This window comes from Anolis carolinensis, chromosome 3 (assembly GCF_035594765.1).
Source record: "Anolis carolinensis isolate JA03-04 chromosome 3, rAnoCar3.1.pri, whole genome shotgun sequence".
In the NCBI taxonomy this organism is placed as follows: domain Eukaryota; kingdom Metazoa; phylum Chordata; class Lepidosauria; order Squamata; family Dactyloidae; genus Anolis; species Anolis carolinensis.
In genome coordinates this window covers 233,292,228-233,316,763 of record NC_085843.1, presented here as the reverse complement: position 1 = coordinate 233,316,763, position 24,536 = coordinate 233,292,228, and the positions used below count along the sequence as shown (strand labels likewise).

General features: G+C 40.8%; 1 protein-coding gene and 1 long non-coding RNA gene across 2 annotated transcripts in view; one reads left to right on the top strand and one right to left on the bottom strand.

Moving 5' to 3' along the window:
• armh3 (armadillo like helical domain containing 3) overlaps nucleotides 1-24,536 on the top strand; it is a 156,312-nt gene that overhangs the window by 42,077 nt on the left and 89,699 nt on the right. The window contains exons 18-20 of the mRNA XM_003224228.3: nucleotides 9,299-9,368; nucleotides 10,712-10,772; nucleotides 14,024-14,112. Coding sequence (XP_003224276.1) covers nucleotides 9,299-9,368; nucleotides 10,712-10,772; nucleotides 14,024-14,112 — 220 coding nt within the window. The remainder of the gene's footprint in view (nucleotides 1-9,298; nucleotides 9,369-10,711; nucleotides 10,773-14,023; nucleotides 14,113-24,536) is intronic.
• LOC134297797 (uncharacterized) lies at nucleotides 12,404-13,547 on the bottom strand. Its single transcript, XR_010004669.1, has 2 exons — nucleotides 13,016-13,547; nucleotides 12,404-12,932 (listed from the first exon to the last, which is right to left on the bottom strand). It is a non-coding gene; the product is annotated as an uncharacterized LOC134297797 (long non-coding RNA).

Below are 24,536 nucleotides of genomic sequence, written 5' to 3'. Positions count from 1 at the left end.
CTTGCCCATCTGGCGTAATATGATAGAGCTAGAAATTTGCTCTTGATGAAATGTCTGGGGTTCTCATGGCTTTTGGAAAGATTTAAAAAACCATAAGAAATATGCAATTTGCCAACAAATTATATTACAAAACTGCAAAAAGAACTGCAGTAAAACAGGTGATAAATATCAGTTATATGTGACTAGTTTCTCTCAGGGACACAAATACTAGACTGGTTGATACTAATGTAGCTAAAATAGTCAATGTTTTCCTTGTTTACCTGCCCTAGTTCTCTATTGGTAAAATGTGGTAATTTAATTGCCACCAACATAATCTAAAATGATCGACAATTTGCAGTTAAATACTTTTGTATATACACCTTTCCAGTTCCCTGATTAGGTAATGTCTTTGGAATGTCTTCTCCAACTAAGTAGAGTCAAAAGGGTACAATTCCCGAGACACAATCTGATCAGAAGTTGTTAACACATAAAATAATATGCTTTCACTCAGACTTCTTTTTTCTTTATAATTAGGTGTAGTCACATTGCAGGGAGCATATAGCAGTACAGCTACGCAGGCTGGCTCTTTTTTAAAAGTGTGTATTGGGGGAAATGAGCATTTAGAGAAGACTAAATTACAAAATAATTACCGTATTTTTCGCTTTATAAGACGCACCTGATGATAAGACGCACCTAGTTTTCAGAGGAGGAAAATAGGGAAAAATAATTTGAACTAAAAGATGACCTAGAACATTTTAATAAAATAACATCTGAGGGGGGAGAAGGGCACCCACCAGTGGTCCTGCTGCCCGCCCGTCCCGCACGGAGAAGGCGCCTAGCGAGGCCGGGCTCCATCCTGGGCGGGCAGAGCCACAAGAAGGTAGCCATCTTGCCTCCTCCTGCAGAAGGAGCCTCCACAGGGGCGCCGCTTTCGGGGGTCTGCGGCCATGGTGTCGCTTGTTGTGTTACAAGGAGGCGCAAGGGCGAGCCGCTTCGCCTGCTGCCAGCGCTGGGGACGTGCCGGGCATGCCTCCCCACTCCTTCCTTCCCTCTCTCTTTCCCTCCCTCTTTCCTTCCCCACAGGCGCCTCAGGCACGGAAAGGCCTCCAGGAAGGGCCCAGCCTCCTCCTCCAGCCTTCGAGGGGGCCAGTCTGTCTCCACACGCACACGCACATGCACACGCACACACGGAAGTGCCTTTTGACTCTATAAGGGAAGAGGCAGTGCGTTAGTAGGATGCTTTCTCCTTCTCTCTCTGAGACAAGGGTTACGTAGGGACACTGTCTGCGGGGGGAGGAGGAAGAGCAGCAGCCCACGCCTCACGTCGCACGCGTGACGGAGCCCATTCAGAGTGAGCGATAAGGGAAAGCAGGAGGGGGAGGGGGAGGAGGAAGAGGGAGGAGGCTCGAGACCGCTTGACAGCGAGATATGAGGGAGGAACTGGCTCTCCCTGCGCGCCACAAGTGGCAGTTGTTCGGAATGTTTCGGGGAGGGGGGAGGACACACTCTACACTGCTCTCTAATGCAGTTTCAAACTGCATTGTATGGTGAATGTAGATATTGCGTTTATAAGACGCACTGACTTTTCCCCTCTATTCTGGGGGGGAAAAAAGTGCGTCTTATAAAGCGAAAAATACGGTAAGTAAAAACATCTTTTTGTTCTAGCCACCTATGTGACACCTTTTCACCCAAAACGAAGAGCTCATTATCCAAATATAGCTCAGCCAACAGGAATCAATCAACTGATTTAAAGTTTATTAAAGAAAAAAAGGATTCTGTAAAAACCTTATTCAATAGTACATTTCAGAGTACAAAATAGAAAAGTATTTCCAATGTATATATAAAAGGCAATAGTAGAAGTACATCGCAAATACTGGCTTCAAAAAACATTCCAAAATAACATTCTTGATGCAACAAACAGCAGAGTCCAATACTGAAAGTAAAGCCAAAAATCCATAGAACTTAGACCAAGAATTGTATCCAAAACATGATTCCCAAATACCAAGCAAGAAAACATGACATGAAAACAAGGCCAGCAGCTCCTATTCTAGAGCACATGAAAAAGGTGACTTTCTCTTGAAAATTCAAAGTTGCTGTCACACCAAATAACTCAAGGGGCTAACTTAAGAAACCGAACCTGTTCCCATGGAGATGCTATTAGTCTAAGACCTGGCATCCCTTTGTTTATCTTTCAAATGCTGGGAAAACCTTAATTGCCTTTCCTTGGCACTATCTCTCCGTAACTGGAGGCGCTGAGTTACAGGTAACAATCCAGCATCTTCCACCTCCCTCACCTCTTTCTCAGGATCAGGAAGAGCTTCTGGCAACATTTCCTGGGAAACATTCTCACTCAGAGCAGGTCTATCTGTGAGGCAGTTCCCATCATCCAGAGAAGAGCTGCTTTTTCCCTGAGGCACTGTTGGAGTGGTGAGCTCCAATTCAGGAGCACAAGGTCACACCATCAAAGGGCCCCCTCCTTCTCAGGCCAGGTGTTTACACTTTTGCTCCTTTAAAAGCAACAGCGATAGCACACTGAATAATTTTCTTTCTCTCATAATTTGCATGCTCTCTAGGTCATCCATACAATAAGATTTTTACCTTGATTATGAAGAGTAGCCTTCTTTAGCCCATGTTTAATTATTTGAGCTGTGGGTACCTTAACCAATCCCAGTGTTCTGGTCCCCAGCATAACCCAGATCCCTCAGTGCATACCCAGGGCCCTTTGATGTGTATATCCTTGAATCTTGGTGTGGGGTCCTTTACTTACAAAGGTAGTAAGTAAATACTATATACAGTAGAGTCTCACTTATCCAACATAAACGGGCCGGCAGAACGTTGGATAAGCAAATATGTTGGATAATAAGGAGGGATTAAGGAAAAGCTTATTAAACATCAAATTAGGTTATGATTTTACAAATTAAGCACCCAAACATCATGTTATACAACAAATTTGACAGAAAAAGTAGTTCAATACGAAATAGTGCTATGTATTAATTACTGTATTTACAAATTTAGCACGATTTATTGCAAACATTGACTACAAAAATGCGTTGGATAATCCAGAACGTTAGATAAGTGAGACTCTTCTGTATATAGGTTGAGTATCCCCTATCTGGAATAATGAAATCCAAAATAGTCACAAAATCCAAAATTGTTTACATGGGTGCCTGAGATAGTGATGGGGTAGTTTTGTAGAGGCAGAAAGGGATTTGTAGAACAGTGTGGAGACAAATGTAGGAGAGGCTGGAGGTGACATCTAGGACTGTGGTGGGATGCTGTGGGGAGCAATGAGTTACCATTTTGGTGTAAATATGTGTGTATATGAATGATAGAGAACATGCATGCATATAGGTAGCTGATTGGGGGGGAAGAAAGGGTATACTGTATATAGGTGACTAGTGATCCTAGGCAGAAAATAGTACATATACACACACGGATGATCGAGAACTTGAGGTAGGTGAAAGTGTGTGAGGATGTCTGATTACCCAGAAGAAAAAAGAGAACTAAAGGGGCAGGATGAGTTGACTTGCAGAATGGAGATGACTGGACAGAGAATAATAGGTCAAGGTATTGAATTTGGAGAACATTGATTTGTCGAGGACTGTAGCTTTTTCAAAAAATTAAGGTTAGGGAGTGAATTCGTTTTATAAAAAGGATTTAGGGGCAAACTGTTGAATATATTGGCATTACCACTGTGAGATCATTATCTTGTGCTTCTGGTGATCAAATATATGGTTTGCAGAAACAACTTTCTGATATTCAATTATAGCCATCACATATGTTTTGTGATTACTACAACCCACCTCCATCGTGGCCTTCTTGGGTGGTGCTCCCAGGAGTTTTTCAGATTCCCAAACATAGTCATAGACCCAAACTGTTTGAGAATCCTGTTTTAGAGGAGGATTTCTTGGAGGTAGCAGATAGGCAAGACAAAGGTGGAGACATATTTGAAGAACCTTTTTGTCTGTTTTTGAGGTGAAGTCCCATGGCATATAATATAATCTTAAAATCAATCAATACCTTGACCTTCTAACTTGAAGGAAAATGTAGGGACTCTTGAAATGTCCTGAAAAGAGTGTCCATATTTGGCAGCTGGGTCTTTTTTATGGAATGCTTAGGGCGGACAAGAGGACTGGGATGAAGGTGGAAGGTACATTCAGGGATGTTCTTCATTGTCACAGACATGGGCTTAGCTGAGGGAACCCAGCCTCACTCCCTTTTTATACAGTGTCTCATGAACATGGCTTCTTAGGACTATGACTCAGAGGTAGATAACTGTAACTAGCCCTGCCTGGACTGATTCTCTGTCCCAAAGTGGAAGAAGCCTGTTCTTATAAGGGGCTACAGCATTCACTCAAGTCTTGTTGGAAAACATTAACCCCCGCCTTAAAGTAAACCTGCATAATTGGCTCCAAGTTGTAATGATTTGCAGAATCTACATACAGTAGAGTCCTGTTTATCCAACCTTCGCTTATCTGTATTATCCAGCACAGTCTGTCTCCTGCCCAGATCCACAGCTGTTTCTCTAGATAGCAACACACAGTGGGCCAACACACCCAACAATAACACAAGTGCAGCCACACTCCCAAACGAGTAGCAGAATTGTTGTAAAACATGATGTTTTGGTGTTCATTTGTAAAATCATAATGTAATTTGACGTTCAATAGACTTTTCCTTAATCCTTCCTTATTATCCAACATTTTCGCTTATCCAACGTTCTGCCAGCCCGTTTATGGTAGATAAGTGAGACTCTTCTGTACTTCTTTTGGGGGATGTTGTTCAGACACAATGCCAAAATGTGGTTTGGTGTAATAACCTGTATGGCCAGTGAGAAGACATTGTCTTCTTTCCTTTAAGGTTATATTTCATTGAGGCCAAGTTTCACAATTAGACATGTGAAATGCAAATCAATTTAGCATTCCTTAAAAACATGCATTAGCCAGGAGACAAATGGGCTTTGTACTGGATTAGTGTAAAGGCAGATTAAATTAGAAATAGAGAACATAGAACATTCTTAAGTATTGTCATTATTAGGTTATGTATTGGGGAAAGGTAAAATATAAACTAATTCTCTAGCATTAGGTAAAGGTTTCCCCATGACATTAAGTCAAGTCGTGTCTGACTCTGGGGGTTGGTGCTCATCTCCCTTTCTAAGCTGAAGAGCCGGCGTTGTCCGTAGATGTGGCCAGCATGACTGCATAGAGTGCCGTTACCTTCCCGCCAGAACAGTTCCTATTGATGTACTCACATTTGCATGTTTTCAAAATGCTAGGTTGGCAGAAGCTGGGGCTAACAGTGGGAGCTCACCCCACTCTCTGGATTTGAACTGGCGACCTTTCGGTCAGCAAGTTCAGCAGCTCAGCGGTTTAATCCGCTGCACCATCGGGGGCTCCTGTGATGCCCCTGGCTGCGAGAGCACTGGAAACCAATACACCGAGGCCAATAAACAATCTAATATCTTTATTAAGGAATTAAGAAATTAAAACGAAAACAAGCAGAAGGTATAGTTCATCAATAGACCTTTCAGGAAAGGTCAAATATAGTCCAGTAATATATTGTCCAATGTATAATATTAGAGTTTAAAGTTTGTAATCCAAAAACCGAAATGCACTCAAACTTCCAAGCAGTTTGAGTGGGGAAATGTCCAAGTCTTTTTCTAGAGTTCAATAGCAAGTCCAAGACAAGGAATTGAAGACAAGGCTGGATACACGGCACGACAAGGCAAGGCTGGAATCACGGCAAGGCAAGGCAAGGAACACGGCTAGGCAAGGCTCGGAAACACGGTTAGGCAAGGCACGGCTAGGCTGGAAGGTAGTGGATCCAAACCCGGTCCACACTTGGCTGGAAGTGAAGTTGAACCTCCAACTGACACGTTGACTCGGCGCTGGCTAGCCAGAGCACAGAACTTTGAATCTTCCCTCAGAACAGGTGTCTCAAAGTGTCTTGACCAGATGCAATCCTCCCTTAGAATTCTCAGGGGAAAATAGGTTAATCAGCAGATTCCCTTGCTGCTAATCTCGCGCTTCGTCTCCTGCCAGCTTTCTCCTGCCTGTTAGTTTCCACAAACATCCTTCTATCAAAGGGAGGGGAACTGGGAAGAGAAGACTCCGTTTTAAGGGCCTTTTTAATGAGCGTTGAACTAGAATTGTCAATAGGGAACATCTGGAACGGGGCAGAGTCTTGCTGAATTGGCACAAAACCAGTTTCCTCATCACTGTTGTCCACAATGGAGTCAGGTTCACGGCCCAAGGGTCCATGGGACATCACAGCTCCATGGTGAGCGTAAAATGACGTGCATTGCAGCTCCTAGAATCCCAGATAGTAACTACTTTGTGTGGTAGTCACACATGTGAGAAAAATGCCATGTGTGTGTGTAATCTGTTCATTCATGTCATGCAGTGGGATGTCATGGTTATAGAAGGATTAAATTATGGCAAGTAAAACAGTTAAAAACTAAGATGAATTTTTCACTCTGGGTATAACATTTCATAAGGAAGTTTTCACAGTTCTAGTTGGGAATTTACTGCTGTCTTTGCCCACCACTGTTATTTCCCCTGAAAACAAGAAAGATCTAAGCACCTGCGAAACTTGAATTCATTGGACCTGGAAGCCACCTCCCAGTGATGTCCCCATCATCTGCACATATTGCCATTATCATTAATTGGAATTAATAACATCTTGAGTGTGTCATATTCTGGATTAATATAGTTGGCTCCCTACATTTGTCAGGGTTAGGAAAACCGTACCGTGAAAGTGCAAAAACTGCATGTAATTCCAGCACACATACACACACACCCCACCACACACACACACACACACACACACACACTGCACTACACTACAGATCCCAACTGGCTAGTTAGTCTGAGCTGTATCAGCCTGAATTTAAAGGCCTTCTTTACTCATCTGTTTTTTTTTTTTGTTTTTTTTTACACTCACTACTTTTCCTATCTCTTCTGTCTCTTCTGCTCACCAGGACACCTCAGCCTGAATATAAGGTGGTGGTGGGAAACTGTACTAGTGAGCAGGGGAAGGTGTGGATCAGTGATAAGGACTTTAAAGTCAGATGGAGGCTTGTGGTGGGATTATAGGCAGTGCAATTTAAAGGAGGGAGAGAAGAAGGAAAGGGTTTAAAAGCTGGATGCTATTTTGATTGGAAGATGGGAAAAATGTAATGGCAGAAAGGATTTAAAAGCTGGGTGTTTTCTTCATGGGAAGGTGAGGAAGGAGCAACAAAGGGATGTGTCTGTAAGCTGGATGTTGCCTTCATGGGAAAGTGAGGAGGGAACAACAGAAAAGGGTTTAAAAACTGGCTGGGAAATTGGCAGGTGATTTATATTTATATTCTTCTTTAATCTCTTGATTGAGATGCAAAATGACTCAAAACATTAAAAAAGCAATTTAAAATCTCCAGCATACAAATATTAAAATAGAATTTAAACATTCAGATTTAAACATCTATATATATAAAAGAGTGATGGAATCCCGGCGACCGACAAAACAACAAAACTACAGGCCCCCAACCTCGAAATTTGACAACACAACCCATCATCCACGCCTCTAGGTTGATACAACAAAAAGAAAAGAAAAATAAAGTCCTAATTAGAAGGAGAGGAATAATTGTTTTTATCCAATTGCTGCCAGTTAAAAGGCTAAACTCTGCCCGCTTGGTCTCCTAGCAACCCACTCAGCCCAGGGGGCAGGCAGAGTTAGGCCTCACTTAGGCCTCTTCCACAGATTATCTAATTTGCACTGGATTATATGACAGTGTAGACTCAAGGCCCTTCCACACAGCTATATAACCCATTTATAATCTTATATTATCTGCTTTGCACTGGATTATCTTGACTCCACGCTGCCATATAATCCACTTTAGTGCATTTTATACAGCTGTGAAGAAGGGGCCTCATATAATCCAGTTCTAAGAAGATAATATAAGATGATCAATATACAGTAGAGTCTCACTTATCCATCATAAACAGGTCAGCAGAACATTGGATAAGTGAATATGTTGGATAATAAGAAGGGATTCAGGAAAAGCCGATTAAACATCAAATTAGGTAATCATTATACAAATTAAGCACCAAAACATCATGTTATACAACAAATTTGACAGAAAAAGTAGTTCCATGTGCAGTAATCCTATGTAGTAATTACTGTATTTACAAATTTACCACCAAAATATCACAATGAATTTAAAACACTGACTACAAAAACATTGATTACTAAAAGGCAGACTGCGTTGGATAATCCAGAACATTGGATAAGCGAATGTTGGATAAGTGAGATTCTACTTTAATATGAAATAATTACTGTGATAGAATAATACAGAACATTATAATCTCTAAAACCAGGACAGTAAATAAAGAGCAACACTCTGAAAGCAGGGAAATTGGAAATTCCACAAAGGAAACAATCAGGGCCAGCTAACACAGACAAAAAAAATCAAAAATATTGTATATTCACAACCTTTAGGAAATAATATCCCCTGATGGCGCACCGTGTTAAAGCGCTAAGCTGCTGAACTTCTGGACCGAAAGGTCGCAGGTTTGAATTGGGGGAGCGGATAGAGCCCCCACTGTTAGACCCAGCTTCTGCCAACCCTAAAATTCAAAAACATGCAAATGAGAGTAGATGAATAGGTACTGCTCTGGCAGGAAGGTAACGGCACTCCATGCAGTCATGCCACATGACCTTGGAGGAGTCTACGGACAATGCCAGCTCTTCGGCTTAGAAATGGACATGACCACCAATCCCCAGAGTCAGACACGACTGAACTTAATATCAGGGAAAAACCTTTACCCTTTACCTTAACTACCACCAATTCCTCAATACTTTATTTCCCATACCATCATACTTTGCCACAGCAACGCATGGCCGGGCATAGCTAGTTCAGATTAAAACACTTCAAAACAGTTAAAATAATTAAAATACTATACAGCACCCTCCTGGCTCATTCTCAAAATCCTTTTTAAAAATCTGCTGGAATATAAAGGTTTCTGGTTTTAGCCGGCTATTGGAAGGACTACAGGGAAGGGATTGAAGGACTGGCACTATTGGATTGACAGCGGTGGAGAAGTAGGGAAGCAGAAAGCTTGGGGCTGGGAAGTGGAGCTAATTAACCAATAGCTACAGACTTGTGAATAATCAAATCCATGAATGTGGAGGGCTGACTGTTTTTTGTACACAGCTCCATCTGTGACATAAGTTTGGGAGAATGGTTCCTTCTGGTTAGAGTTCTTTGAAAACAGTTGAGATGCTGTATCTTGGTGTTGATGTTCAGCAAGATCTGACTATTTTATATTTTATATGTTTGAAGCCTATGAGACACAGAAAGAAAGCTGCTGACAAGAACCTTCCCTGTCGGCCTCTTGTTTGTGCAGTACTAGGTAAGTATACTTGGCCAGATTTTGTCAGCGGCTTCTGTAAACATGGGGGTGAGCAATTGACACAAACTGAGGAATACATACCTACTATGTATTAATTCTGAAATGCATTTGATATACTGATAGAATATTCCCTTGCCTTTTCTCCCTATCCTTTTCTTCTGGCAGATTGAAAAAATGATCTTGATAGAATAATCTATCTAAAACTAGATGCAATGAGTTGGAGTACATATATCCCAAAGGTATTTCAGAGGTGAATATAGTGTCTGTTCTGCTAGAGTCTGTTAGCTGGATGATGCACTAAAATTTAACAATTCAGGCAAGTTGTGCACATAAATAATATTAAGTACTTAAGGCTTTCCGTAAGAAACTGGATGAACCTATGTGAAGTACTGAATAAAGGTGTTCTTTAAGGCTGTACTTCTCAATATATCTAAAATGGTGCTGGCAGGGTTTTTTCCTCAGCATATCAGAGAATGACGCAATATTTTATAGGATCATAGAGTTTGAAGAGCCCACAAGGGGCAGGCACTCAGTTCAACCCATGCGATTGACTACAATTGTGTCTTTTCTGAAAATGCACTGTGGGGTACAGGCCAGTAGATTGCAAAATGGCACTAGTCCTTAGACCACTACTTTGAGTAGCACTGCTTTAAGGTTCCTATTCTCTGCCACCTTTCAAATACTGGGAAAAGGGCAAATACAGGCAAATATTTTAGCTACCTCAAATCTGTGTCTGAAAATTACTGTATTGGCTCAGCAATACATGGCCATTTTTAGCTACGTTTGTCAAATTCATTGTATTGGAATCATGTTAATAGTTGTAACTGATCTCTTTGCTTTTTTTCTCATTTACAATAAATTTTGTCCCGTCATAATAATTTTCTCAAACTTTGTTTTAATCAGGATTTTTTTCAGTGGTTGCAAGATTTGATACAGTTCTAGGCATTAAAAGTATTTTTGATATGGGGGGCAGTGGAGGAGGTAGGGAACATTTGGCAGATGTGACACTTGGAACTAATCAGAAATTCCTATCAAGGCATCCTTTTTCCACTAGTGTATTTCTAGGTTCTTGGAAAAGAACAGAAAATTTGAAAATCTGAAGTTTATCTTATTGGATTAAATATTGCAAGTCTGATTATGAATCAATACTGACAGTTCACATCCCTTAACTCAGGTGAAGGATAAAGCATATGGCACATGACTGTGTATTTTCTCCATCAAATATTTCTCCTCTCTTACTCCCCAAATTGAGATGATATAGATTGCTCTTCATTACAGTATAATAGATTTTAGTTCCTAGATCTTTACAGTCATTTGATGATTTCTGTATCTTTTGCTTCCAGATTTGATGGTAGAGTTCATTATAACACACATGATGAAAGAGTTTCCAATGGACCTTTATGTGTAAGTAACTATTGGCTGATTGGGAAACTGAATCATTTTGAAATATTCATCACTAGTCAAATCAGGTTTTTTTGTTATATTTTCTGGAGCCAGGAAAAGGCCTGGCCAATTCCAGGGCTTTCAAGAAATTTGTAAGCCTCATGATTTTGTTCAATGTGCCAAGAAATTGAAAATAAAATGAATGCCATTCTTTCTGAGAGCTTTCCTAAGTTATTTAATCAACACAGAGAGGGGGAAAGCCTGGAGCCAGAAAGGAGTTCAGAGCACTAAGGAAACAAAATAAAATAGTATGAATACACAAAACAAATATCTATGAGTTCATGCACACATGCTTGAAAGAGAGAAGAGAGTGGCGAATGTGAGAGAAGCATTCCTAATCAGAAATGGTGAAATAGAGTGATAATGACCTGCAAAAAGCCAAAATAGAATTTGAGGTGCTAGTGCATTGATAGACTGATAATTAAAATAACCCATTGTATGGCTTATGGGAACCATAAGGCCAAATAGAAAATCTTGGGATGCTGTTTATGAGAATTACTTTTATGAAGCCTTTGTTCTCAAGACACACAGTCTGTTTGCTAGCCCTCTCTAACTTCTGTATAATTTCAAGATTGGTAATCTTAATAACAATAAACAGAAACAACATTTTTCCTGTTAAAATCTTAGGGTTGATCTTATACAATTCACTGGAAGATCAAAAATTATGTTTTATGTTCAAGAGTTACTATTCTTCTCTAAGTAAGGATACCATAAATATAAGTTAATTTAGGATATTTTCTCAGATCCCATTGCTTGATTCTTTATGGAATCAAGTTGATTTAATTTGAACAAAAGCTATTGACTTTTGAGAGCCAAATCATCCAGGGCAAGCAACTGCAGTAATCAAGGAAATAGTATGCTTTGTAGTGAGTATGGAACTTAAATCTGACCTTTAGTAAACAGATTCTGTTTCATTTATTGTCCAGAGCAGCCAGTTATTTATTATGTTGATTTTTATTAGAAGTATTTATTAATTGCTGTTCTGCTTGCTGGGCCTGCAAAAACTTATATAGTAAAATTGTATTGGGGTGCATCTACACTGGGAAATTTTAATACAACTTGACAGCACTCTTAACTACCCTGGCTATGGCCTTGTGAGAGTTGTAGTTTGTTGAGATCCCAGCATTTCTTGGAAAATAAGGCTAAAGACCTTGTAAAATTACAGCCCTCGTGATAACGTGGCATAGAGTCATGGCAGTTGAACTAGTGTCAAAATGCATTCATTCTACAGTGTAGAATCAACCTTTGTTCTGCTTTGCAGTAGTATGATGTCTCAGATATTCTGCAGATCAGTTACAGTGTGATTTTTCTATCTTGTAGCTTTCTCTTGTGCAGAAAAAAGTTATGTGTGCCAGTCTTACAAATTCTTCATGGGCTGCCATGCCTGTAACAATTGTGGAGATGAGACATTGTCCAGTGTTAAGGTGCTCTAGCCAGAGTCCTCGTGAATGAGCTCAGATCCATGAAAGCTTATACAACCTTAATACTGAATATATTCAGCACAGATGGAAGCAACAAACTTAGAGTATGAATAGCCTGAATTACATATGAAATTAAAAGAAATGAAGTGTCAGAGACAGAACGCCACCAGATAAGATTCAACACAGTTTATTAAAGATACAGAACCAAAAAATGCTCATAAAAAACAAAGAGCTAGGCAAACACTCGCCTTCAATATGAAAAGTCACTCAAAACGGTTCAAAAGATAAACCGGATTAAACAGGAGTTTAATCCGGGTTAAACCAAAAATGCTTACTTCAGCCTGGCACTTTAAACAAACAAAAGCTGGTAAACAAAGATTCAACAAAACATAAATACTGGCAGCAGATTCCTCTCTGCTACTCAACAGCTGTGGTTGAGTAACTAAGTTGTTACTCCTCCGTGTAGCGGGCGAACTCCGGGTCCAAATACATCAATCAGGGTTGCAGCGGTCAGCGGGGTCCCAGTCCGGTCCGAGGTCGATAGCCAGGTGCAGGCGTCTTAGGTTCCACGAATTCCACCGATAGCCAAAGAAAGGGTAGTCCAAGGTCGTAGTCAGTCAGTCAGTCAGTCAGTCAGCCAGTCCAGCGTCAATTCCGAGTAGGTAAATAATGTCCGTCAAGAAGACGACGGAGGTCCAAGCTAATAAGATTAAACACAGGTTGCACAACAAAAGCCCACACAGTTCCTCCCGCCGTCTATGCCCAGTGTCCTTGGTAACTTACGTATTCAGCAAACGAAACACACCCGTCTTCAGGAAATTCCCAACAAGAGCCCAAGCGTTTGTCCAGATTACCTTGCCCAACGCAATTAGCCCTGGATTCAAGACCACATTTTATGCCAGTTACAACTCCTCATCGCTATCAGCTGTTACCCTAATTCCAGGTGCCTCATCATCATCATCCTCATCAGAGCTAAAACATCTTTGACTACGCCCCACAGCATCCCCAGCTGTGGATCCCGTTCCATCCCTCCAGCTCGTCCACGGGTCCGATCCTGCAACCCGCCAGTCGCTTCCCATGCTATCATTACCAGGAACACCCAAATCCTCTCTCACACGAGTCCATTCCATGTCATCCTCCTCTGAGCTAACCACCTCTTCCTCCATTCTCTCGGTAAAACCCTCAAAGGAGTCTTCGTCAGTTGATTCTGCAAATATGTCCCGCAGCCGTTTCCTCTCTCGCTCCTCAAGAGAGTCTGACTCTCGAGGAGTCTTACGACCACGTCTCCCAGTATTGGAGCCATAAGGCTCAACCATAACATGAAGTGAAGGCTCCCACAAATTGTTAATTTTACTTCATGTAACAGCCCAAGGTTATTGATTCTAAAAAACAACTGGCTGGAATCTCAATTTGTACTAGCTTTCTGAAAAATAACCAGTTAAAATTGTTAGCTTAATCTTTCTATTTGCCACAAATGGAATATTACTTCCATATCATTCTTTATTTTCTGCAGTTCCATACATATGGTTTGGCACATATCTGTAGGCCCACAGATGAGCTGAAATTTCAACTGTTAATTTAACTCACAATTTTATTATTCAAGCTGTGATTGAGCTTATCCTCGCATTAATTCTAGTTAATATAACTAGTGATCAGGCATGAGGGACGTTGCAGTTTATCATTACTTGAAAGGTCATAGATTTCCAATTTTCATTAGAAATAATTGCCTTACTGATAAAAGATAATATATGCTGCTGATTATGTTAGGCCTTTTTTTTCTTTTTTCTCCAGGCGCTGCATTCAAATAGTACATAAGCTACTTTGCTACCAGAAGAAATGCAGAGTGAGGCTTCATTATACGTGGAGGGAGCTCTGGTCAGGTAAATTATTAACTTCTTTCTCATGTTTACCCCTCTCATTCCTTTACTAACTTGGTACTAGTATTTCTGAACTCAAGTTTATTAAAAATGTAATCCCGTGGTCTTGGAAACTTGTTCCAGGGGGCACAATATGAACTGAAAATTCATCTTTGAGGGCTCCTCTTCCAAGCCGAGTCCAGACACTGTAGTGGGTTGCATGAAGGCTTCGTGTGCTTGGTACTACTTTGCGATATGGCATTTGGCACGGAAAACAAAGGACCTACAATCTTTGTAGTATCCTACTATATCACAAAGATGAGAGAAATTCATGCCTTAACTCTTTCTCTCTCATTGCTTGCAGCATTTTAGATTTGAAGAATAGACATAAGTCATGCAAAAACCTTAAAAGTAGTAGCTTTACCAGTGCTCCATGAGTATGCCTGCCCTGTTTGGCACAAGTCTGCCCACACAAAGCAGGTGAATATAGCATTGAACAAAACATATGAATAATCACAGGATTTCTCAAACCTACACCTGTTGATAGACTCTATAAGCTAGCTGGCATTGCCCACCTCCCCCTTATGTGCAATGGGAAGTTACTGCCAACTGTGAGAAAAAGAAGGTTGTACACTGTGAAAGCCATCCACTGCATGGCTATCAGCCTCCTCCCAGTAGACTCAAATCATGGAAAAGCTTCATGAGAACCACCACTTCTCTTAATGTTTCCCCAACAACAGCAAGAGTATCCCTTTAGGTAGCTAAACCAGAGAATGCCAAATGGATGCCCCTCCACAAGGGTCTTCCTCCAGGGGCGAGCCAAGAATGGGCAACTTGGAAGTCCCTGAACAGACTCAGAAGTGTTGTTGGGAGATCAAAAGACAATCTGCTAAATGGCAGTACCTAGAAGAATCCTCCACCTTATGCGACTGTGGAGCAGAACAAATGCATCTTTATGTTTGCCCACAATGCCCTGCCTCATGAACAGAGGAAGAACAGTTTAAAGCTACAGACAAAGCAGTTGCTGTTGCTCGTTTTTGGTCTAAAATTATTTAGCTGCTTGTGTTCCCTCTTATTTTGTCAGTTTTATACTTGTTTGTTTATGCAATGCTTTTGACACAAAATAAATAAACCAGAGTGCTTTGTTTTGGATGGAATAAAGCCTTTAAGATGGGAACACTGTCTGCTGGGCTCTTTGGGATTGTGCCCTAAAATAACTGAAGTACATTAATAGTGCCCTTCTGTTGTTAAAAAAGATCAATTCACCAGGGAGCATAATGAATGGAAGCAAGGATAAAGAAAAATAATAGTTTTTAAAGCTCAGAACTATGAAGGGCTTTGTTTGGATTGAACTTATTCCATGGAAGAGGAGAAACATCTTACTTTCATGACCTTTAAATATGTGGAATTAGATGTACACTTCAACACAGAACTTCTAGTTCTGTATTAGTATTCTCTTTTTTCTGTTGTAAGATACTTTTAATCTCTTTTCTGCCCTTTTCATATTTGTTCATTCCTCTTTCCCATGCCTCTTATTGTTGGTGGTGGGGATGATAGAAAGCATGGAGAAGTTCTTCCTAAACGTCAAAGGACTTAGAGAAAACTCAGCATGAAGTGGATATTTTCATTATAGCTGTATCAAGCAGCTTCTTCTTCTTTACTCGTTCAGTCATTTTCGACTCTTCGTGACCTCATGGACCAGTCCATACCAGAGCTCCCTGTCGGCCGTCGCTGCCCCCAGTTCCTTCAAGGTCAAGCCAGTCACTTGAAGGATACCGTCCATCCATCTTGCCCTTGGTCGGCCTCTCTTCCTTTTTCCTTCCATTTTCCCCAGCATCATGATCTTTTCCAAGCTTTCTTGTCTTCTCATGATGTGGCCAAAATACTTCAGCTTTGCCTCTAAGTATCCTTCCCTCCAGTGAGCAGTCGGGCATTATTTCCTGGAGTATGGACTGGTTGGATCTTCTTGCGGTCCAAGGCACTCTCAGGATTTTCCTCCAGCACCAAAGTTCAAAAGCGTCTATCTTCCTTCGCTCAGCCTTCCTCATGGTCCAGCTCTTGCAGCCATAGCTTACTATGGGGAATACCATTGCTTTCACTATGTGGATCTTTGTTGCCAGTGTGATGTCTCTGCTTTTCAGTATTTTATCGAGGTTGGCCATTGCTCTCCTCCCAAGAAGTAAACATCTTCTGATTTCCTGGTTGCAGTCTGCATCTGCAATGATCTTTGCACCTAGAAATATAAATTCTGTCACTGCCTCCACGCTTTCTCCTTCTATTTGCCAGTTGTCAATCGGTCTGGTTGCCATGATCTTGGTTTTCTTGATGTTTAACTGCAACCCAGCTTTTGCACTTTCTTCTTTCACCTTGGTGATAAGCAGCATGATTGTCTAATTCTGTTTTGGATGATGTAAACTTAGGTTAGCCATAGCAGCACTTAATAGTCAGAAACTGAGCTTGTGTTTTCTTCTGTAGGAGAAAATTGATTAAGCTAGTAGATTTATTAAGTACATCTGTTTGGTGTCTTCAAGCCATATTCAATTTATTGTAACTCTAAGCCTATCAGGGATTTTCTTGGCAAGATTTGTTCAGAAGGGGTTTGCCTTTGCTTTCCTATGTGGCTGAGTGAGTTTCAAACACTGATTTCCAGAGGTATGACTCTAGCCACTAATTTACACTGGCTCTTAAATAATACTTAGCCAGGTTTTTTGAAATCAATGTATATGCTGATTTTTCTCCATAAATGGATCATAAAGTGCCTTTCTGTGATGTCTCAGGTACCTTTGGCCCCTGATCCAGCAGCATTGCGGATCAAAATGAAGAGAATTTGGGTTTTTTCCCACCTAAGCAAGATTCAATCCCTTTCCAGATGTCTCCTGTTGACATTGCAGAGCCAGAGCCAATTAGGAATGCCCTTGAAATGTTGCCGGCTCTTCCCAGATCTCCGGAGAGTTTAGAATTTGATAGAAGGGCTACTTTCCAAACAGATTGCTCTCGAAGACAAAGTTTAAGGAGAAGTGTGAGATTAGCGGAGCGAGGAGATTGTGGCTAAACCAGTTCCCCTGGGAAGAATTGAGGAGGCAGGCATCTGGCACCTCGTTGTTAGCAGCTTGTTCTCTTGGGAACATTTGGGGAGTCATGCACCTGCTTGGGGGAAGCTTTTGGACTTCAATAAAAGTTCTGCGCAGAGAATCTCTGTTGCGGTGTCAACTGGACTTCTAACGGAAGAATACATCATTTCTTGTTCCTGAGCTTCTAAGCGGTCCGTTGGCGCGCTTACTCTCGAGTAGACCGGGCGTAGCGGCTCGTCCCTTGCCAAATTTGGACTGCGTTTCAGATCCACCACGAACAGCCTTGCCTTGCCTTGAAACCTTGTACTTTCCTGAGGAACTTTGCTCCTTTCCCCACTCAAACTTCCAATAAGTTTGAGTGTGTTTCGGTTATTGGATTTTGGACTTTGGACTCTAATATTGGACATAAAACTTTCATTCTTTGGACTAATTCTGATCTTTTCTAAAAGGTCAACTGTTTGACTATCTATTCTGCTTATTTTTTTTTATTAATGCTTTTAACACACAATTATAGTAAAATTAAAAACAATAAGAAAGAGACCAAGAGAAAGAGAAGCCAAAAAAGACACAACAGGACCAAAAAAGAAAAAAAAAGAAACTTAAAATTGACTTCCATCTTAGCACAGTGTCTTATATATCTGCAGTATCACATAAATTTGTTTTTCTTTTCAGTCGTTTCTATCTAGTGTCTTTATAAAGTATATTTCCTTTAATTTCCCTATTCCGATGTCCTGTAGATCTTATCTACAAATGTCTTTTTATATATATATATATATATATATATATATATATATATATATATATATATATTCTTTAATTCCATTTAAATAATCACCTTATATTCTTCTTCCTTCAAATAACTTTTCACCATTTCCCGGTTTGTCTGTTTCTTTGGTCTACCTTGATTGTTATGTAATAAGTATGTAAGTTTGTCCATATTCATTATTCATTATTTCCCAGATCTTATTTCTCCAACATCTTATTTTTGTTTGAAACTTTTATTGCTTTCATAAAGATATTAGATTGTTTATTGGCCCCCGTGTTGGTTCCCAGTGTTCGCGCTGCCTAGGGGTGTTACACTTTCTATAAAATAGGACAAATACAATTAAATATAACATGCATGAAACATAATTAACATATGATTTTAAAAACACAATCAATAAAAGAAAAAAGGATGCAAAGGTATCTTGTAGTATAAAGTCTACTTCACATCTACTTAAGCTACCAACTTCTTTCTTTTAGTCTCAGAGGTGTTACAAGATTCCTTTGATTACTAATCCAGATTAACATGACTATGTTTTTGAGTAAAAGAAAAAAAACAAACACCCATTTCGATAATGCCACTCCACACCTATTAAAGTCCATTAATAAGTGGGTGTTTGAATAAAGGCAATGGGAAGTGAGCCAGCTTAATTTTCCTTTTTTGGGAGTTTTAGAGCTTATGAGCAGCCACTGAGAAAACCCTTTCTCAGGTCCATGCTATACATCTTGTGAAGGTAGTGGTATTGAAAGAATGTCATTTCCCCTATACATGACAGAACCTGTGCTTTTAGTTAGCCTAGATCCTAGGTAATATCAGTTGAAAATGCTATTTTGGAATTTTAAAGTCAGTTTCTGATCCTGGTTGGAACGTGTGGTTTAAGAAACTGTGATTACTTCAGTGAATTCAGGTGTAAGAGAGGAAAAATAGCAAAAGGGAGTGGAAAGAAGGGATTATGATGGTACACAGCTCATTTATGTTGGACTGAGATTGTGATACTGAAATGAGGTGATATATATCTTATTTAAATCTTTCAGAAGTAATATTGAGTGCCATGGGGACAAAGAGGTCCCGGACTTGCATATTGGGTTTACACTATAATTTTTAAATGAGGGCTGCTTTAAAGACATCTTGGAAACTAGTTGGTGTAAAATTTGGTAGACTGGCTCATAACTGGAACAATAGTTTGAACATATAACTATGAAATGTCTGCAGTAACTGCTGGTGTGTTTTGGAATTTAGGCATTAATGTTTAAAACTCTAGGTCTTAAAATTCAAGAACAGAGAAGTTAGCAATCATGCATAAATTATTATGTAAATTGGGAGACATGAAGGATTCAGCAAGAGTAGAATAATTTCTTAGCACTTGATTTCTATTTCTGGATTATGATTATGATATGAAATACTGGAAGAAAAGAGAAATGCCTCTATCAAATGTAAGTGTATTTTCTGTATTGATGTTGACAGTAATTTCCCCCTGTGGTTTTCCAGATTTGCTTCTAACATTTCAATGGTTCTCTCATTTGATTCTGACCTGCCTCAATATATATCATGTCTTTTGTTTGCAACTGTGCCTTGCATTATCCTCAGTTTTATTTTCAGTAACTCAGCAGGAGGTGGTGGCCTTACTATTGGTTTTAAGCCTCATTTTCATTGTACTGCTACAGTTTTCTTTTATAATAACTTTACATGGAGATCTCTTTGTGAGATAATTTTTTTGCATACTTCAAGTGGCAGATCAGTGTATCCATTGCTTTCAGCTACATGCCAGTTCACAGCAGGCATTTTTCTGCTTGCGGCATTGTCTAACTTGGTACACCTATGCTTTTGCTTGGTTCTGTTTTTCCCTTCCTTAAATATACATTCCCCAACTCCCATTTGGCAAAATCTTTTTGCTTTTTTGATTGATTGACAGTGAGCTGGCGACTACAAGGAGTGTCCCTTGCTAATTGCCTGCTATGTCCATGGATTCTGGGGTAGACTGTGCCTCCAGGAGGTTTGATGCTTTAGTTTGTAAGGAAAGAACAGCTATTTCTAGGGCATGCTCTAAATCCATGAGTCTCAGGAGGGCACTGCTAATTCTTTTTTGTCAGACTGTATTTGTAAATAATCTTCTCTCAGCAAATGGGTTTTGATTGTTCTTGTGTAACAGTTCAGCTGGTGCTGAGTTTGGCTGATCAGCAAACAAACATTTGCTGTTCCATTAAGAGAATGTTTACTTCATGGAGTCTTCTACTGCCTGTCTTTGAAGAGTGACTGTTAAGATATCATAGACCCGTTTAACAAGTCTGATGTCCTGCCCATAGAATACTAGCTTTGCAAAAATGAAGAAACTGTCGCTATCATTGCCTTAAACGTGTTTTAGTTCTCTTGTGTGGAAAATATGGCTGTCCCTAATGGGAATTACCTTGTGAGCTGATAGCATGTTCTTAGTTTAGCTGACTGATATTATTGAGATACAAGCAAAAGATTCCAGCATAGTTTGGTCATTTAGCTAGATATGATTCATGACATTGCTTGTGATGTGGAAATACATTTAAGTGTCTTCAACTCTGTGTTTGACATTTGCCTCAACATTCCAGGCATTGCAGGAATAACGGTTGCCTTGTTTTATCTAATTGCTGAGCTGGGATATCCCAATAGATGTCAGTATAATTTTAGATTTTTTTTGGAATGATGAGTTAGTTCATTCTCTGGTCAAGTATTCTTAAATGGGGAAGTTCCGCTTAGTTCGCAAATAAGTAATGTGATCTATAATCACATGTGGCTTCTATGACTGTTCTTGCAGCACTTTCTTCAGCCCCCAGGCATCTCAGCAATTCTTCGAAAAATCCTCTGCACTTTGTTTTGCCCCTCTCTGCAAGATGTTTGCAAAACTTGAATGGACTTCTTGTCATTTTTGTTGGGATAGTGATGGCTATGACAGGTCCCAGAGGTAGATTGCCTTCTAGAACCCTCTAAATTGTGCAGCCTAGTTCAGTTCATTTCTTTCTGCTCTGTTATCAGTTATGGGAAGTAGTTTATTTTACAACACTTGGTGTGTGCTTTATTTATACAGTATTTACAGTATATCAAAAGAATTATGGTGAACACTATATCTATAGGGATTCCAGGTCCCTGAATGGATAACAAAAAATGAGAATGCTCAATTACCTATTAATGAAATGGCATGAAATAGTAGCAGAGGCTCACCTCCAGGTGATATTGAGCTACGATTTGGTAGGGAATCCCCTTCTAAAGGGAATCCCCGCTACTGCCCTGGCCGCAGGTTCGAGAATCCTGGCAAGGGGGGAAGCTGCTATAGATCACGGTTTTGCTACAAAATCTCACCCTCAGACGTGAAGAAAGAAGTCCGAGTTGTTTATTCAGTTCAGCTGAAATGGATGACAGTCTGCGATCGTTCGTCAAGGAGCCATATCCTGCATTACAGATCAACAACTTTTATAATACAGAAAATGGGAGGCGCGATTTGAATTTCGCGCTTTTCATTCGCCCGCCCTCCTGCTCGCTGATTGGCCCCTGAGGGATCGGCCGAATCCCTGTCCAATCAGGGAGTTTCTGGCGCCTCGGTGTTTCAGGGGCGAGGAGACGGGCTAAGCCAAGAACAATGGATTTACTAGGGATTAGCTAGGGATTATGATTGAGTCATTGAGTAAATGTCCAGAAGGAAGTACCGAGAGCCTTTCCAAGCCCTCAAGGTAGTTTCTAGACTGCTTCTTGGGGTGCAAATATACATATTTGTCTGGCAGGCTTTGCCAGATTCCGGTGAGTCAAGGCTGATCAGATTTATTTCTGAATGTGTCCAGTTCATTTTGACAGCTGGGACAATCATAGGCTTTGATTGCCCCCATTGTAAGTGGTCCGAGATTCAGATGGTCACCTTTCCATTAAATGGGCCAGCTCCGATGTTTAATGGGGGGGAAGACCAGATCTATTGTCCATGCAAGATGGGTGTCTGACAGTCTCCTGGTGCGAGGGATTATCCCCTTCTGAGAGTGTTGCAACTATTTGTCCATAGGATTCCTAGGTCAGATTTCGGTCATTCTTTAATATAAAATATATTTCATGGTGATAAAGGGAAAAGGGGGCATGCAGGATACAAAGGTCAAATGTAGGAACATATTTCATCTTATTTCACCAATCCCAAAGCCCAAGTTTTAATGTAGGGAATTCATAAAGAAATAAAAGTTCAGAAAAGGAGTTGAATCTGTGACAATCAGGGCGAAGCAGCCCCACTAGGTCAAAGGTCAGCGGGGGGGGCACTCCGAAGATGAGGGAAGTTCATGAATGGAAGGCAGGGAGCCCTGGGTGGCCCCCTCCGCACCCAGCACGTAGTCCGAACCTTTGCGAGTCCATCCTTGCAGAGAAAATCGCGCCGCAGCGCGAGGAAACTCCGTTTTTGACAGTTGACAGATTTTGACAATCAGCTGATTTGCTTCTGAAAACTTTATCAAATTAAGAACTGGTGGTGTCCTCGTGACGGGGAAGCATTTTGAGTTAGTGATATAGAAGATGGTCATGCTTGGGGTCGAAATGAAGGAGATATTACCGGAAATAGGGACTGGGGGGAGGTGAAACCACGGCTCCACGGTTCGCCCAGAGCGAGAGAAAGGGGGGAGAAGGCAAAGCGGCTGAGATCGGGAGGGAATTCATGCTTCAGTGCAAGGAAGGATACTAAACAGCCATAAGGGGAGCGGTTAGAGTAAGAAGATTCTTTATTAGAGGTTTTGTTACATACAGTAGAGTCTCACTTATCCAACATTCACTTATCCAACATTCTGGATTATCCAACACATTTTTGTAGTCAATGTTTTCAATACATCATGATATTTTGGTGCTAAATTCATAAATACAGTAATTAATACGTAGCATTACTGCTTATTGAACTACTTTTTCTGTCAAATTTGTTGTATAACATGATGTTTTGGTGCTTAATTTGTAAAATCATAACCTAATTTGGTGTTTAATAGGCTTCTCCTTAATCTCTCCTTATTATCCAACATATTCACTTATCCAACGTTCTGCCGGCCCGTTTATGTTGGATAAGTGAGACTCTACTGTAGTTAAAAGTTTGGAAGGCACAGATAAGGAGCAAAATATGCATTTTAAGTTGCTGCTGGGGCATGAAGGCATGGCCGGATTGATCCCAGCATGGCTCCTTCTGATCGGCGGAACTCCTTGCTGCAGGTCAGATTAAGTTGAATGCAGATGGCCACCTGGGTTCGACCACACAGGGAGCATGCCAGCTGCAGTGTTTCTGTTCATAATAAGAGACATAAGAGATAGCAGGAATCAAAGTGTAATGCTTGGCACAGATCCAAACTTCTCATCATTTCACAGAGCCTCATTCTGGTCATCAGTTGCTGCAGGAGAAAAGCGCTGTGGGGCTGTGTGAGTGTGGGAAGCTTTGGACTCTTTATCAGCACAAATCTGAGCCAGGGCGCTGTTCAGGCTGAGGCAGAATTTGCTGTAGGTGACTTGAGGCTTATGTTAGCTGTGAGTATTATTGCCCTTGAACAAGAAGGACTAGGGCATAGTACCATTCAGTGTAGGAGAAGGTGACTGCAAGGACCCTTTCTTCACACTTCTCATGACCCCCTATAGCAGTAAATCCTGAGTGCCTTGGTCCGATGAGAATTCTCCACAAATGAATTTGTTCAAATCTCCCATTCTCCTTATAGTATGTAGAAATTTCTTATAAGCTACCTTGTGCCATTTTATAAATACTGTAAGGGGAGTTTTAAGAAGATTCATTTGTGGGGATGCTCCACTGACCCAGGCAGCTTGGAGTTGCTGCTGCAAGAGGCAACGAGAAACATGAAGAAAGAGCTGCCATCACTGCTACGTCCCCAAGAGTCACCCTCTCCCACACTCAGTGGCACCATGCCTTGCTGGTGAAGAGCAAGAAGACTGGTGCCTTGCTGGTGAAGAGCAAGAGGGGAAGTCATAGGGAGGAGGGAGCAAGCTTGTTTTATGCTGCCCTGTAGACTAGGACGCGGAACAATGGCTTCAAACTACAGGAAAGGAGATTCCACCTGAACATCAGGAAGAACTTCCTCACTGTGAGGGCTGTTCGACAGTGGAACTCTCTCCCCCGGACAGTGGTGGAGGCTCCTTCTTTGGAGGCTTTTAAGCAGAGGCTGGATGGCCATCTGACAGGGGTGCTTTGAATGCGATTTGCTGCTTCTTGGCAGGGGATTGGACTGGGTAGCCCATGAGGTCTCTTCCAACTCTACTATTCTATGATTCTATGATTCACAGTTACCACTATTGGTTAGCCCCCAATAGTTAGTACAGCTTCAGCCTGGAAAGTACCCTGGCTAGATAGGTGTAGGTACGAGTCCAATCTGGCCACACTCACACACTTTCTAGTGTTTTTGTCACAAGTAGAAGTGCACTGGCTGGTGTCCTGCCCTGTGCCATTTTATTAAGAGGGACTTATACAGAGAGATTTCCTTTTCAGATTTGCAGTGGGTGGAATCTGCAGATCGTGAACACACGGGTATGGCAGGTATGCTATATTATAAACATGCATATATCTATAAAAGATTATAAAACTTTTTTTAAAAAAACCTATATGCTGGTTTTCAAGGAATATGTCATTTTGAGTCCAAAAT